The sequence below is a fragment of the Callorhinchus milii genome, unplaced genomic scaffold, assembly GCF_018977255.1.
Source record: "Callorhinchus milii isolate IMCB2004 unplaced genomic scaffold, IMCB_Cmil_1.0 Scaffold4, whole genome shotgun sequence".
In the NCBI taxonomy this organism is placed as follows: Eukaryota; Metazoa; Chordata; class Chondrichthyes; order Chimaeriformes; family Callorhinchidae; genus Callorhinchus; species Callorhinchus milii.
In genome coordinates, this window is record NW_024704745.1 from 81126262 (window position 1) to 81143965 (window position 17704).

The window sequence follows — 17704 nt, forward strand, 5'->3', positions numbered from 1 at the left end:
CTCTGCCTGGAATTGAACTCAGGTCTCTCACTTGCAAAGCGAGTGCTCTAACCACTGAGATACAGGACTCCAAGCCCTCCACGGTCTTGCTACCCCATACCTCTCCGACCTCCTAACCCCCTACCATCCTGTTCGCTCCCTCTGCTCAGTGGGCTCATGTCCTTCATGTCCCCCGCCTCACTTGCCCGTCTAATGGTGGGCGGGCCTTCCGCCACTCTGCCCCCACCCTCTGGAACTCCCACCACACAGTCCCTCTGTCTTGACCCCTCCCTTGCCAACTTGAAGACCCATCTCAAGAAGAGTTCATGGATTGACCGTCAACCCACAGCCATAGAGGGTTCAGAAGGAGAGTGAGTGGGTGACCACCCGGCATAAGAGGACGAGGGGACAGACAGTGCAGAAATCCCCTGAGAATGTGGCAATTACAAACCGTTCTAATGTACTGAATACCGGTCAGGGTGATGACACCTCTGGGGAGGGGAGTCAAAAGCAAATGGATGCACAGGGGGACACCAGGAACAATGGCAATGCAATTGTCTTTGGGGACACAATGGTGAAAGGAGTAGACGGGCGTTTCTACAACCAAAGACGTGACTCTCGCGTGGTCTGTGGCCTCCCTGGTGCCAGGGTTGAAGACATAACGGAACAGGTGCAAAATATTCTACGGGGGAAGGGGAACATCCGGAAGTCATGGTCCATGTTGAGATCCATGACGTAGGGAAAGAAAGGGCTGAGATCCTACAGGGAGAGTGTCAGAAGATCGGGAAACAGCTAAAGAGTAGGACCTCAAAGGTGGTGATCTCTGGGTTACTCCCAGTGCTTCGTATCAAAAAGCAGATCAAATATATGAATGAATGGCTGGAGAAATGGTGCAGAAAGGAGGGCTTCAGGTTCCCGGATCATTGGGACCAGTTCTGGGGCAGGGGGGACCTGTACAAGGTGGATGGGTTACACCTAAACAGGGCTGGGACCAATGTCCTCACAGGGAGGTTAACTGGTGCTGTGGGGAAGGGTTTAAACTAATTTTGAGGGGGGAAGGGAATCAGGATGTAGCATTAGAGAGGACAAACCAGTTACACAGAGGGCTGGGAGAGACGAATAGCAATGTAATCAGGAGTAATCCAGAAAAAAGGAGGGATTATACGGGGGAGAAATGCAGAACAGACTCATTCGGTCTTGGAGTGCATGTGCGTAAATGCACGGAGTGTGACAAATAAGATTGGTGAGCTGCGGCTCAAGTTGCCACATGGGGTTATGATGTAGCGGCAATAACGGAGACCTGGCTCAAACAAGGGCAGGAAGAGCTGAATATTCCTGACTGCAATGGATTCAGGAGGGATAGGGAAGGAAAAAGAAGAGGGGGGACTGGCAATATTGATCAAAGACACGATTACGGCCCTGGAATGGGACAATGTGCTCGAGGTTCCAAAAACAAAATCTATTTGGTTAAGAGTTAAGGAGCAAAAAAGAAGCTGTTACTCTGTTTTAGGTGTACACTATAGACCACCAAATAGTGGGAAGCAGATAGACAAGCAAATCTGCAAAACTAATAGAGTAGTGATAATGGGGGACTTCAATTATCCTGACATAGACGGGCAACATAACAGCGTAAAGGGCAAGGAGGGGGAACGATTCCTGAAATGTTTGCAGGATAATTTTCTGGATCAGTATGTTTCCAGCCCAACGAGGAAGGAAGCAGTGCTGGATCTCGTTCTGGGGAATGAAGTGGAGCAGTTTCAGTAGGAGAGCATCTGAACAACAGTGTTCACAACATCATTAGGTTTAGAGTACTTATGGAAAGGGACAAGGAACCATCAAAGGTATAGATACTCACTGGAAGAGGCTAATTTCAGTGAGTTAAAAAGCGACCCAGCCAAGGTGGACTGGAAAGAGAGATTGACAGGTAAAATAACTAATGAGCAATGGGAAGCCTTCAAGGAAGAGATAGTTCAGGGACAAAACAAATACATTCCCACAAAGGGGAAAGGAGGGCATCCGAACCTCCCTGGATGAGTAAGGAAATTGGGAATAAAGTAAAGCAGAAAAAGGAGACTTATGATTCGAACAGCGAGTTGTTGGAATTTGGAATGATCCGCCCGAAAGGGCAGTGAAGTCCGATTCGATAACAGCGTTTAAGAGAGAACTGGACAGGTATCTGGAGAAGACGGGTTTGCAGGGTTATGGGGAGAAAGCTGGTGATTGGGATTAGTGAAAGTGACGCTCTGTCAAAGAGCCGCACAGACTCGATGGGCCGAATGGCCTCCTTCTGTGCCGTAACATTCTGTGAATCTATGAGTCTATGATAAATGTCATGTCCAAAATATAGAAAATAATCAAATAGAATATAGGAAGTACAGAGGAGAAGTGAAAAAGGAAATAAGAGGGACAAAGAGATTGTATGAGAAAAGATCAGCGGGTAACATAAAAGGGAACCCTAAGGTATTTTATATTTTATAAGCATAGAAAGAATAAAAGGTCAGTCAAAGGTAGGGTGGGTCCAATTAGGGATCAAAGAGGAAATCTTCCTGTGGAGGCAGAGGGCTCGGCTGACGTACTGAATGAGGACTTTGCATCTGTCTTCACAAAAGAAGAGGATGCAGCCAATGCCACAGTATTGGAGGAGAGGGGAGAGAAATTGGATAAGAATAAACCGAGAGGAGGCACTAAAAAGGTTGTCAGTGCTCAAGGGTAGATAAGTCACCTGGTCCGGACAGGATACATCCTGAGGGTTACTGAGGGAAGTCAGGGTGGGAATAGCAGAGGCTCTGGCCACAATCTTTCAATCCTCCTTGGACACCGGGATGGTGCCAGAGGACTGGAGGGTTCAAATGTTACTCCCTGTACAAAAAGGGGCAGAAGGATAAACCCGGGAACTACAGCCAGTGCCTAACGTCAGGAGTGGGGAAACTTCTAGAGACTATAATCCGAGACAATATACACTTTAACTTAGAAAAATATGGGTTAATAAAGGACAGTCAACACGGGTTTGTTAAAGGCAAATCGTGTCTAACAAACCTGATAGAGGTTTTTGATGCAGTAACGGAGAGGGCGGATGAAGGCAGTGCAGGTGATGTAGTTTGTATGGATTTTCAAAAGGCGTTTGACAAAGTGCCGCATAAGGGACTTGTAGCAAAATCGAAGCCCCCGGTATTAAAGGGACAGTGGCAGCGGATACAGAACTGTCTGGGAGACAGAGAGCAGAGAGTGGTGGTGAACGGCTGTTTTTCTGACTGGAGGGCAGTGCAGTGGTGTCCCCCCGGGGTCGGTATTGGGGCCACTGCTGTTTGTGATCTATATAAATGACCTGGACTTGGGTATAGGGAGGACAATTCCCAAGTTTGCAGATGATACTAAGCGAGAAAAGGTAGTCAGAAAACAGAAGCCAGAATTATTCTCCTGGGGGCAGAGAAGGTTAAGAGGAGACTTTATAGAAGTCTTCAAAATGATGAGGGGATTCGATAGGGTGAACAGGAGAAACTATTCCCACTGGTGGGTGGGTCGGTAATCTGAGGAGACCAATTTATAATAGTTATTAAAAGAAACAGAGGGGAGGTGAGAAGAAATGTTTTCACACAACGAGTTGTTGGGATCTGGAATGCATTGCCTGAAAGGCTGTTGGGAACTGATTCCATAACAACTTTTAATAGAGAAATAGATAATCATTTGAGGAAGACAAGTTTGCAGGGCTGTGGGGAGAGAGCGAGGGAGTGGGGTTGATCAGGGCTATGGGGAGAGAGCGGGGGAGTGGGGTTGATCAGGGCTATGGGGAGAGCGCGGGGGGCGTGTTGATTTGGAAGCTCTTTTCAAAGAGCTGGCACTGACACGATAGACCGAATGGCCTCCTTCTGTGCTGTATAATTTTATGATTCCCTTCCCCATTCCCTGCCTTTGCTGTGACATTCCATTCTGTATGCCCTGCGTCTTTCACTGCCCCGTTCCCTGTGACATTCCCTACACTGTTCCCTACCCCATTCCCTGCTCGATTCCCTACCCCATTTCCTGTGACATTTCCTGCCCCATTCCTTGCCCCAATCCTGCTCTATTCACTTCTCCATTCCCTGTTCCCTGAACATTTGCTAAGCTGTTTTTTGTCTAATTGTATTCATAGTAAAGAAGCCTTTGAAGTTTGACTGGAGTTTCTGTAATTGTAAGTAGGAACCCGGTTCTTAGTCAATTGGCCAATTGCTTTCCCGGGGTAATAATCCTTTCCAATAAATTAATCAATCAAATATAATAATTTGGTCACTCACTTCACGACTGTTTGTGGCACACCACTATGTGCAATACAACAACAACAAAAAAAAATTACATGTGTATAGCGCCTTTCACGTCGGGAGGATGTCCCAAGGCACTGGGCAGACAGAGTTACGGACCTGAGCTCGGGGTGGTAGGGAAGAGCGGGGGGGAAGCAGGGTCGAAGAGGAGGGTTTTGAGATGGGTCTTGAAGGTAGCAAGGGAGGGAGCTAGGCGGAGGAACTGCGGGATGGAGTTCCAGAGGGTGGGAGCAGAGTGGTGGAAGGCGAGGGATGAGCAGGAGCCGGTGCCAGTCGAGCGTAGGTGCCGGGTGGTGGATTGGGGAGTGAGGGGGTCGGGGAGGGAGGGGTCAGGGAGTGAAGGGGTTTGAACACGAGAGTGAGGATGTTGAAGTGGATGTGTTGGTGATGGGGAGCCAGTGGAGCCGGGGCCAGAGCTGGGGAGATGTGGGTGTGGAGTTGGGTCGGGGTCGGTATGTGGGCGGCAGAGTCTGAATGGGCTGATCGTGTGCAGCCGGGGAGACGGCGAGGAGGGGGTTGGAGTAATCCAGGTAGGAGGTGACAAACACTTACACGAGGGTTTCGGCTGCTCTGGGGTAAGGTAGGGTCGGAAGCTGGGGAGGAGGTGGAAGAAGGCGGTTCCTGGTCTCAGGGACGGGATGTGGGGAGGAAGGGCAGCTGCGAACTGGGGGTCAAACCAGACGCCGAGATTGTGCACTGGTTTGGTGAACTGAGGGGGAGCCCAGAGAGGTTGAGGAGTTCAGGCCCACAGGAGTGAACACGTTGACGGGAGCCAAGGAGTATGGCTTCCATTTTGTGCATGTTCAGCTGCAGGAAGTTACTGTGTTACCCTCACTGACCCCTCTTCTCCTCTCTCCCTCCTCCACAATACCCTCTCCTCCACACTCGATACTCTTGCCCCCATCACTTCCCGCACTGTCTCCTACTCCCGCTCCTCCCCCTGGTACACCACCCACCTCCGCTCACTGAAAAGCCAGGTGCGGGCTGCTGAACGCACCTGTGTCAAATCTGGCCTAACGGTCCACCGACAAATCTGGCTGGACCTCCTCAAAATTTACCGCTCCACTCTAGCCTCGGCCAAGTCGTCCTTCTACTCCAGGATAATCCTGGAGGCGAAGAACAACCCCAGGCTACTGTTTTCCACCACAACCCGACTCCTCCGTCCCCCCCGCCACCCCGCGCAGGTCATCTCCTCCAACCTTCACTGCGAGGAGATGCTGGATTTCCTTGAATCCAAGATCAAGGGAATCCGCTCCGCGGTCACTTCCCCTCCAACTTCCACCCACCACCCACCCCTTCCCTCCCACACTCCGACTCCTACCCATCCTCCCCTACACACCTTCGTACCCGTTTCCCCACCCTCTGTCACTGAACTCATCCTATCCCTAAAACCAACCACCTGCTCCCTTGACCCCATCCCCACTCCACTCCTTATCTCCCAGCTCCACTTTCTTGCCCCACATATCACTGACATCATCAACCTGTCCCTCTCCTCTGGCTCTGTCCCCATTCCATTAAAAACTGCCATCATCACGCCCACCCTGAAAAAACCCTCCCTTGATGCGTCGCAGCTATCAAGCTACCGGCCCATCTCCAACCTCCCCTTTCTCTCCAAGGTCTTGGAAAGAGTTGTCGCCTCCCAACTGCGCTCTTTCCTTTCCACCCATTCTCTTTTTGAACCCCTTCAGTCAGGTTTCCGTGCTGCCCATAGCACAGAAACTGCCCTGGTCAAGGTCACCAATGATATCCTGACCATCTGTGACCAGGGCTCCCTCTGTCTCCTCGTCCTCCTCGACCTATCGGCAGCATTCGATACGGTCGACCACGCTATCCTACTCCACCGCTTGTCCTCCCACCTCAACCTTCAAGGCACTGTCCTTGAATGGTTTAGGTCGTACCTTTCTCACCGTCTTCACTTTGTCTCAACGAATGGCTTCTCCTCCACCCCCCGTACTGTCTCATGTGGTGTCCCTCAGGGCTCTGTCCTCGGTCCCCTCCTCTTCACCCTCTATATGCTCCCCCTTGGTGACATCATCCGCAGACATGGAGTTAACTTCCACATGTATGCGGATGACACCCAACTCTACCTTTCCTCCTCTACTCTCAACTCCACGACCACCGATGTCCTGACAGCTGCCTGTCCGACATCGAGTCCTGGACGAGAGACAACTTTCTTCAGCTCAACGTGCGAAAAACCGAGGCCCTCCTGATTGGCTCACGTCAGCGCCTCCGCACCTCAGGCGCTGACACCATCAGCATCCAAGGCTGCACTCTCCACCTCTCAAAGCCAGTCAGGAACCTCGGCGTTTTGTTCGACCCTGAGCTGTCCTTTCTCCCTCACATCCGCACCACAACTGGCACCGCCTTCCATCACCTCCGGAACATCGCCAGACTACGGCACTACCTCACCCCTCACGCTGCTGAAACCCTGGTCCACGCCTTTGTCACCTCAAGGCTGGACTATGGGAACTCTCTCCTCGCCGGCCTTCCCGCCACCTCCCTCCACAAGCTGCAGGTCATTCAGAACTCTGCAGCTCGTGTACTGTCCCGCACCAGGCTTCGGGACCACATCACTCCCACCCTCGCTCGCCTCCACTGGCTCCCCATCCCCCAGAGGATTGATTTCAAGATCCTCATCCTCACCTACAAGGCCATTCACGGCCTTGCTCCCTCCTACCTCTCCAACCTACTATCCCCCTACCTACCTGCCCGTACCCTCCGTTCCTCTGGCTCCGGTCTGCTCCACGTCCCCCGCCCCAACCGCCCTACCATCGGTGGTCGGGCCTTCAGCCTCTCAGCCCCAGGCTCTGGAACTCCATCCCCCAGTGCCTTCGCCGCTTCCTCCCTTTCCTCCTTCAAGGCCGGTCTCAAAACCTTTCTCTTTGACCGTGCCTTCAGCTCCCCTCTCGACTCTCTTCCCCCTCCTCGCTCCCTCCCTTCCCTCCCCTCACCCTGACCATTTCCCCCCTGCTCGGGTCATGACCCAACTGTGCAGCGCCTTGGGACGTCCTCCTGACGTGAAAGGCGCTTTATAAATGGAATCTTGTTGTTGTTGTTGTTGTGTGCTGATCTGTCTAACTGGCCCCCCTGTCTCCTAAGCCGATGGCCTTGTTTCCAAGCGGAGTAATAATCTTTCACTATCTTACATTACATCTGAGAATCTTATAGACCTCTATTAGATCTTCCCTTAACCCTCTGTTACAGAGCATAACAGTTAAATTGGGCTCAGCATTGTCTGTCCACAGGGAGCCATGTAATGCTTAGTGTATTTGGAGCACTTCAGAGAATGCACTAAAAACAGCCAACATTGAGCCGCAGTCGGTATTTCCCTACTGTCTCTTCTCACCCATTTGAATAATGTGCATTACTCGTTCCTCATAAAGTGCACAGATGATTACAAAGTACGTTTATACTGAACACGCTGATAACTCCACAATACATAATTTTTTTCTGAATCGCTTAACTGTGAGACTGTACTCCAACTCAGTTTATTCAAACAGATATAGATCAGCCAGATATGAAGATTACATGGTATCCTGAGGTTTTCATTGATGCCTTCAGGAGTAGTAGGAAAACATGTACAAGTCTTTACCTCTGACCATTCCTATCGATCAGAGGATTGGAGCAAGTCCTTCGAGCGAGCTTGATGGCCTAGTGACCATGTTGTAGTTCATTGGTTAGAGTAATCGCCTCGCAAGCAAGAGAACCCAGGTTCGATTCCCAGCCAGGGCGAAACAATAATAAATTGGTCATAATTATTATTATTATTTTCTTGTCCGGGTTCTGTTGTCTTACCTTATAAACAATATGATCCAACATGAAAATCATTAAGTTGGTTATGTGTTGAGTTGAGAAGGCAAGATCTTGTATCTGAAGCTCTCGCTCTAGCTTTCACAGCCTGTCATAAAATCTCTCTCTCTGTCCATAGCCACCTCACTCAGCTTCCTCTATAGGCAAAATCTGAAATCAAAACAGAAGTCACTGGGAATACTCAGCAGGTCAGGCAGCATCTATGGAGAGAGGAGAGTGGGTTAACGTGAGTTCTGATGAAAGGTCATCGACCTGAAACATTAACTCATTTTCCTCTCTCCATGGATGCTGCCTGACCTGCTGAGTGTTCAGGTCGACTTCTGTTTTTATTTCACTCAACTCTCTTCCAGCTCCCACTTCTTCTTTGTAAAGCCCTTTGAGACGTTCTCCCTACGTTAAAGGCCCTCTGTATAAATGCCAAGTTGTAGATTGTCGCACACCTGATTTCTGTACAAAGTGGAGTCCTGTATCTCAGTGGTTAGAGTCCTCGCCTCACAAGCAAGAGGACCTGGGTTCAATTCCCAGACAGGGTGAAACCTTAGGCAGGTTTCCTTACTCCACACGACTCTAATTACCTAGCAGTAAGTAGGAACCCACTTGTTAGCCCAGTTTCCAGGGGTAATAATCCCTCAAAAAAAAATTTGGTCACTCGATCCATGACTGTGTGTGGGACGCTGCTGTGTGCAATTGGTTGCCGTGTTTCGCCCACAAAACACACAATCAATTTACAGTATATTTTGTGAAGTGCTTTGAGGTATCTTAGCAACGTGATAAGATGCTATATCAAATGCAAAGATTATTATTATTATTATTACAATCTCTCCACATACTGCCCGGACACAAGGGGCATCCAGCTCGTCCAGCCTGGCCTTTGTATCTGATCATGACAACTCAGTGGTAATCTTTCTGATCTCATTTCCATGGCTTTCCCTTACTCCTCAAGTAGATAATAATAACAAGATTACATTTGTATAGCGCCTTTCATGTCAGGAAGACGTCCCAAGGCGCTGAATAACAGACTCTTCAGCCTCACTCCTCAGACTCCTTGCTCCCAGTGACTGGTCCGCCATCCCAGCACCTGCTGATGAGCCAGGCCGTGCTGTGCTGTCACCAGCAGTGAGTACTGCAACCCTCCTAGCGCAGGAATCGGACTCAACTCCGACATTCCTTTGCTACGCATGTTACCTTGGGGCCAATTCAGCTCCAAGGTGACCCCGGATCAGGAGGGGTGGAGGGCAAGGAGGGTAGGGGTGGGAGGACTGAAGGCAGGTTTTTAGGCAGGCTGTTAACAACAACATCAAAATTACATTTGTAAAGTGCCTTTCACCTCGGGAGGATGACCCAAGGTGCAGGACAGTCAGTGTTTCGGACCCGAGCTGGGGGTCAGGATGGGGAAGGATGGAGGGCAGGGGTGGGAGAAGCAGGGAGATCGAAGGCACGGTCGAAGAGGGGGGTCTTGAGATTGGTCTTCAAGGAGGCGAAGGAGGGGGCGAGGTGGAGGGACTGCGGACTGGACTTCCAGAGGGTGGGGGCTGAGTGACAAAAGTCCCGCGGCCGCGCATCAATGGTTAAGGGTTTGCGGACATCATCCTGACATGAAAATGACATTATAATGTAATATATAAATATAAATTTGTGTTGTACAGTATTGTTCTGTTGCACTGACTTGTGAGCCCTGAGGTCAGGGTCAGTATCACGTGAGGCCGGGTGATGTACTCTGGGTTTCCCAGGTTATGTTGTGAGGGTTTTGTGTGAACGTGTGCTCTCTGGTGCCTCAATCACAAGCAGTTTGAATAAGCATCCGTTTTGCTACGATTCACTTGGCTTCCTGACCACAGACAAATAGTCATTAAGGCAATTGGCCCGGGAGCAAGTTTTTAATTTCCATCAAATGAACCCAGTAGAATTTCTTACTGCTTTTTCTGGTCAGTTCTTTAATGTCTCCAAGATGTGGCCGGGTCGAGATGTTTGTGATTGTCTGCTTGTCGTTGTAACTTGTTTATTGGAACTGTTGGGATAACTATTGTAGGGAGGATGTTAGTTAATGAAAAAAACAGAGATCACCATAACGTACGCGCTGTTCAAAGTTCGTCTGCCCTGCCCACTCGCTCCCTCTATCTCCACCTTCAAAAACTTACTTTAAGACCTATTTTTTCAACCTTGCTTTTGACCACCTCCCCCCCCCCCCCCCACCACCACCTCCACCCAAAACGTGGCACCCAGTCAGGTGTGTGAAGCACTTTAAGTCATTCGACGTGCAAGGTGCCCATAAATATAAACTGAAATTAGAAAAACTGGAACTGATTTACATTTGTTGCATTAATGCCAATTAGATTAATGATGTGGCAGACTTTCAGGGATCGTTTAATATCAATGTTTCCAATTATCCTTCATTATATGGACTTGTCACAGCACAAAGCATTAAAATCAAAAGTGAGTGCCTCTATACTCTCTTATCCAACTGAAAGACCTGATACTGTTAACATTCCAGATATTTAGTCCTGTAGCTCAGTGGTTAGAGCACTCGCCTTGCAAGCGAGAGTGGGTTCTATTCCCAGCAGGGTGAACTGTTTCCTTACTCCACACCCCTCTGTTTACCAGCAGTAAGTAGGAACCCGATTGTTTTGTCGATTGGCGGATCGCTTTTCCGGGGATAATAATCCTTAAAAAAAAGATAATAATTTTGGTCACTTAATCCATTACTGTGTGTGGGACGCTGCTGTGCACAAATAGCTGCTGCGTTTCGCCCACAAAATATACAGTCACTTCACTTTACAGTGTATTCTGTGGAGTCCTGAAGCTCAGGGGTTAGAGCACTCGCTTTGCAAGCGAGACACCTGGGTTCAATTCCCGGCAGAGGGCGAAACCTTGGGCAAGTTTCCTTACTCCACACAGAGCCTAATAATAATCCTCCAAAACAAAACAATAAAAAATTGGTCATTTTCAATCCACGACTGTTTGTGGGACATTGCTGTGCGCAATTGGCTGCCGCGTTCGCCCACAAATATACAGTCAATTCACTTTACAGTCTATTCTGTGAAGCGCTTTGTGACGTCGCGAAGACGTGAAAAGCTCTATATTAAATGCAAAGATTATTATTATTAAGTTCTGTTGTCCAGAAACTTCCACTATTATCATCCATGGGCCCGGCTAGTCTAGTGGTCACTATGTGGATTGCTCCAGACTGACTACAGTGTGTTGTCAGTCTGGAGCACTGAACAACACAGGATTGCATGTAATAGCAAGTAGTTAGAGCACTCGCCTCGCAAGTGAGAGGACCTGGGTTCGATTCCAGGGCAGGGCAAAACCTTAATTTCCTTACTTCACATGCTTCTGTTTACCTAACGGTAAGTAAGACCCCGGTTGTTAGTCTATTGGCAGATCACTTTCTGGGGTTAATAATCTTTAAAAAAATTTAAAAATAATAATAATTTGGTCACTCAACCCACAGCTGTTTGTGGGACACTGCTGTGCGCAATTGGCTGCAAGAAAATACAAAATGAATTCACTTTACAGTGTATTCTTTGAGAATCAAAGACATGATAAGGCGCCATATCAAATGCAAGGATTATTGTCAGTATTATGTTGGCTTGGCGGCCAAAGCATAATGACTGAACCAGTGAGGGGGTGAGGTGGTGGGTGAGAGGATGAGGTGGTGAGAGGGTGAGGATGTCACAAGTCTGACTTTGACATTAATTGTGTAGAATTTTCTATAATATGATAAACACGTGCATCGCGGGTCGTCATTTTCACAGTTTTATGCATTTTGCTGCTAATATTCCCCCAAAATCCCCTGTCTCTGTGTCTGTGTGTTTGTCTGTGTCTCACTGTGTGTGTATGTCTCTGTCTCGCTGTGTCTCTCTCTGTCTCTCTGTGTCTGTCTGTGTCTCTCTCTATATTTCCATGTCTCTCTGTCTCTGTCTGTGTCTATCTCTATATCTCCATGTCTCTCTGTCTCTCTTTGTGTCTCTCTGTGTGTCTCTGTCTCTCTGTGTCTGTCTGTGTCTCTCTCTATATTTCCATGTCTCTCTCTGTGTCTCTGTGTGTCTCTGTCTCTCTGTGTCTCTGTGTCTGTCTGTGTCTCTCTCTATATTTCCATGTCTCTCTCTGTGTCTCTGTGTGTCTCTGTCTCTCTGTCTCTCTGTGTCTGTCTGTGTCTCTCTCTATATTTCCATGTCTCTCTCTGTGTCTCTGTGTGTCTCTGTCTCTCTGTGTCTCTGTCTCTCTGTGTCTGTCTGTGTCTCTCTCTATATCTCCATGTCCCTCTGTGTCTCTCTGTGTGTCTCTGTCTCTGTGTCTGTCTGTGTCTCTCTCTACACCTCCATGTTCCTCTGTATCTGTCTGTGTCTCTCTGTGTGTCTGTGTCTCTCTGTGTCTCTCTGTCTGTCTGTGTGTCTCTGTGTCTGTCTATCTCTCTGTCTGTCTCTCTGTCTGTCTCTCTGTCTGTCTTTGTGTCTGTCTTTGTGTCTCTCTGTGTCTCTCTGTGTGTCTCTCTGTGTCTCTGTTACAGTGAGCGATCCCTCTCCAGCGCCATCCCAGTACCTCGAAAACAAAGCCATATCTCAAATGTGGGCCCTGATTCTCTCTACCACAGTGAGGTCTCCTCCCCACAGCGAGCCTGGAGACCATCGCACGGGAGCTCAGAGGAAGATCTGCCCTCGAGCTACAACTCATCACTGACTCAAGCTATAACCATGGCGGCCCCACCAAAGGGGTCCCACCCGCAGCGCGTCTCGTCATCTCTGCCGGGCTCTGCTGATGGAAACCAAGAGCAGACTGAGGCTGAGCGAGTTGACAACGGAGAGGCTGGTAGTGAGGAACGCACTGTTACTCAGCTGTCCAGCACCATGAACGGGACAGGAAGCCACCCAGCCCTCACCTTTCCCCCCCCGGTGGGTGTCAGCGGGTTCTGCTCGGTGGAGCGGGCTGAGGAGATCATGGGAATGGAGGCCACGGGCTTGGGGCCAGAGGAGCAGCTGGAAGGTTTCCATTCCATCCCTGTGGAGCCCGCGGTGGCTGTAGAGAGCGATGACCAGGTGCTGGGGGAGCTGGACGTCCAGGGCTTTGAAGAATTCTCCAAGAGAATCTTTGCACTGAACGAGAACGTTTCCAGTTTCCGCCGGCATCGCAAAGGCTCTGACAAGTGAGAGGCCCCGTCCAGCCATCCGTCTGTCTGGGAGCGAGAGGGAGGCGGGGGCCAACAGCAAGCCTGGGAGTCTCCTGGCACTTCTACACAGACTGTTGAGCACTTGTAATGATGAGATTACGGGCCTTGTTCTCATGATGAGATTGGCTAGGGAGGGGGAGGGGAGTGGGGGAGGGGAGGGGAGGGGAGTGGGGGAGGGGAGGGGAGGGGCGAACGGCAGAACATTGAGGAAGCTGATTGTAAACCGGGGCAAATCTAGTCTGGCTGTAGTCCAGAGGTAGAACAAATGTACCCCCTCCTTCTACCACCACCATCCCATTCCTGGTGTAGCAGAGCAGCCAACCATGACCAGCCATCACACATCACCAAATAGTTGTCAGTCCCTCAGGTGTTCGTTTGTCCCAGTAACACAGGGTTTTGTGCTTGGCTGTGACTGTCCCCTCCTTTACACTGTGACTCCCCCCTCCCTCTCCCCCCCTCTTGTTTCCCTGAATTAACCCCTTTGTGTAGAAAGATGGCTTCAAGCCCCTGCATCTCCCAGTTGACCTCTGACCTGCCATTCAGGTTCAGGCTGGTACCTCAGCTGCGACAGTATTGACATTGAGCGAGTGGCGGGCGACTGGATAACTCCATTACACCAGCCACAGCCGCAGACCACTGACACCTTGGCTTCAGACGACCCTGTGTGTGATAGACCAGAGAACCTGTCGTTGCTTTGTGGAGGTTTCCTGAGATACTCATCGGCAAAGGCAGCAAAGTATCAGTGTGTAACCGGAAAGCATTGCCTTCCCCGCAGGGTGTACAGTATTCCATTGGCCAGTAATCAGTGTCATCACACTGTCCCCACACACAGCGTGAGCACAGCGAGCAGCACCCAGTAATCTGTGTCACTATCCCTACAGCCAGCGGAAATGTTTTTAAACCAGACGCTGAGCTATTCCCACAAACACTCCAGATACTGGCTGTTTGTAACTCCACACGAACACTGCTCCTGTGTCTCTGTCTCTCTGTGTCTGCGTATCTCTGTGTCTGGTGTCTCTTGTCTATCTCTCTGTGTCTCTGTGTCTGTGGCTCTGTCTCTGTGTCTATCTCTCTTTATCTCTGTCTCCCTGTGTTTGTGTCTCTTGTGTCTGTCTCTCTGTGACTCTTTGTGTCTGTCTCTCTGTCTCACTGTTTCTGTGTCTGTGTCTCTGTCTCTCTGTGTCTGTGCCTCTGACTCTCTGTGTCTGTGTCTCTGTCTCTCTGTGAATGAGTCTCTGTCTCTTTGTGTCTGTCTCTCTGTGTCTGTGTTTCTGTCTCTCTGTGTCTGTGTCTCTGTCTCTCTGTGTCTGTCTCTCTGTCTCTCTGTGTCTGTGTCTCTCTGTCTCTCTGTCTCTGCAACACCAATCTCTCTGTTGCACCACATCTGTTAAGAGTCCTTTTGATGCTCCGCTGGTTTCTCCAGTGACAAATGCATCTGATGCCGGATGTTTGCCTAATTACACTGTTTATTTCCAGGATTTATTATAACCAGAGGAGCTTTCTGCCTCCCGGCCGACTTTCAATGAAAATTATTACCCATTTAATTTCCCTTCATTTAAAAATGAACGTCTTTTCCTGCACTCTTTGTTATAACTAAACCGAGGAGCCAGTGTATGAACGCTGGCTGACCTTGCGTCTTTCTTTCAAGGTCAGATCGATGTCTTTACCTGTACGCTTCCTTCTCTAACGGTCTGAGGGTGGGGGGGCAGGGGGACAAATCATGTAAAATGGTGGAAGTTTTGCATAATGTCCCATCAAGTCCGTCTTAATGTAAGCAAGAGGCAGCGTCTGATCCAGAGGCTGTTTGTAACTGTTCTTAGCTGACATCCACCTTGTGAATACCAACCCCTGTCTGTCCCCATGTTATCCAGCCTTTCCTTTTGTTCTGTAGCTGCTCCACAGTTTGAGACAACCTATTGAAATTCCACTGTCTTCCTGTCAGTTGTTCAGTCCCTCCAAGGTGTGTGGCCACACAGGGAATCCGCCTTTGCCAGTCTGTTAATCCCAGTAATTTGCTGGCCAAGTCTGATCCCGGGAATCTCTGCCCCCGGCTGACACTCGCAGTGTCCCTGCACACACTTACCTGTTCCCAGATCATCTCAGGGTTAGAATAATACTGATAACGTGCTTGAGGGTTAGCTTCTCCTGTTAGTGCGTGTCTCAGACTAGCTGAGACCCTTTAGTTGAGGTGTTGGACGTTGCAGTGAATTCCTCAGTCACTCACTGTCCTTACATCTCAGCTCTGAGACGCCAGACTCCTCACTCCACTGCCTTCAAACATCCAACAGCCAAACTGCCGCACACTCACCCACTGCCACACACTCACCCACTGCCACACACTCACCCTCTGCCACACTCACCCACTGCCACACACTCACCCATTGCATTAAGCAATAATTACTCTAAAGTGCTCTGACAATTTGCACTATAAAACATGCACATTCTTATACAGCACCCACACAATACACAGTAACTACACTTTACAGTATATCCTATGAAACACTTTGAGACGCCTGGAAGTCGTGATAAGATGCGGAATCAAATGCAAGGATTATTATTAGCGATCACAAAAAATGGCATTTGATTCTTCCCTTTCCACTCACTCGGTTACTGAAAGCTTGACACAAACTAGGTTCATAAAAAAATTACCACTAATCCAGCCTCTAACCTGCTCACCTTCAAGTCTAGCTGGAACATGCTCAACATCCACTGGGTCTATGCGCTGCCAAGTCTCTGGTTTCCGAATGAGGGTCTGCAGCTTCTCACTCATTGCATTAGGAAAAAGGTTACACCGTAATCATGAATCCCTTAATGAACACATGATGAATGTTCCTTGTGGTCTGGTACCCACAGACTCTCAACCCAACTCCACCCAGCACCACACTGTCCCTCTCCCCTTTCACATGCTAAGTATTGTTCATGGCAGTGGCTGGGTGGGCCTGCTGTCTGCTAATCACACCCTGTTGTTCATCATCTGGCTCAAACATAATACTACACAACAGAGGGGACAACAGCTGAGGGTGGATGTCTGACACAGGTTATGTGTGATCGAGGGTCTCAGGTCTGAAAGTTGGCTCCATCTGATGCTCCACTGAACCTCTGGTTTGGTGCTCAGGAAACTTCTGTAGGTTTCAGCCTGGCACAGGTAACACTTTCACCTTTGTCAGAAGGTTGTAGGTTCAAGCCCTAATTGGAGCTTCAAACCTCAGACATTGTGTGAGAGAGAGTGGCTTCAAACTCGCAGCCAAAGCAGTCACTCCAGTCCAATGTTGCACATAAATATGCTGTGCTTCAGATTAGACATTAAACCAACAACCTATCTTCCTATTTAGGTGGACGTTAAAGATCCGGTGCACTATTCAAAAAAAAAGAGTTTCTCCAAATGCCTCGGCCAACAACACCTCAAATAAGTTGAACGTTCACTTGTAGGACATTCCTGTGCAAATTGTCTGGCATGTTTCCCTACAATTACAGAGTCAGTTTTACTGAAAACTCTGCTTTGAGATGTTTCTGCATGATGAGGTGCTACATCAAACACAAGGAATATATACCCCACCCACTCCAACAGCAGCTTAGGGCTTTTACTTAGGTGACTGCAATGAAGCAATGCATCCAATTCCACATCTTTGAGGCTCTCTGTTGCCAGTGTTTGAGCTCAGTCTTTACAACCTCCCTATTCCATTCATTGGGGGGAATCTTCATTTAAGTCGGTGAACTTTGCACCCTGCTCTGCTCTGGGACAGTTTGGAGAATCGGTGGTGGTGAAAACATGGGGACGGTTTAGTCTCAGCAACTCTGTCGGAGGTGAGCGAAATGTATATATGTATTTCTCCCTCTGTGTTGGCAAAGGGAGAATCAGCAGCCTCTGGACCAGAAATACTAACAACATCATCGAGGGATAGGCTGCTCACCCTGCGAGAGAGCACTAGCACTTACACACTGTTTGTTATTAGTGGACACCGTTACCAGTGGTGAACTTGAGGTGGAAGCAATTCCACATTGTCAGAAATCATTGCTGACCGGTGTGTGTGTGTATGTGTCCCTCCCCACCCCCATCATGTCCGTTTTTTTGATTTCTATTTATTCAAAAGAAAATGCAGTGGTTTATTTAAAAGATTTGCAATAGTTACTCTTGACGGTAAAGGCTGACACTGTGATCCAGATTGGCTGGTGGCTGATGTTGTGGGGGAGAACAGAGTACAGATGAAAGTGGAGGAAAATAAACCCTGATAAACAAAATATATTAAAATATTGTTTTACCATAAAATGTTGCAATGTTTTCTGACACTGTGTGAATCTTGATTTTCTTGCATTTTTTTTCTGAAAATGATAGTTCTATATTTTAATATATAATCTTTTGAATTCTTGATATTTATCCCCCTTCTCTCTTTCCCTATCTCCCCTCTTCACTTCCCCCCACCCCCTCCCTCTCTTTTTCCTCCCATCTCCTCCT

General features: G+C 48.8%; 1 protein-coding gene across 1 annotated transcript in view; it reads left to right on the forward strand.

The window, feature by feature from the left end:
* uvrag (UV radiation resistance associated gene) overlaps positions 1–13373 on the forward strand; it is a 251991-nt gene extending 238618 nt beyond the window's left edge. The window contains exon 16 of the mRNA XM_042334441.1: positions 12595–13373. Within this exon, the coding sequence (XP_042190375.1) occupies positions 12595–13231 (637 nt within the window). The 3' untranslated portion in view covers positions 13232–13373. The remainder of the gene's footprint in view (positions 1–12594) is intronic.
* Positions 13374–17704: the final 4331 nt, after the last annotated feature.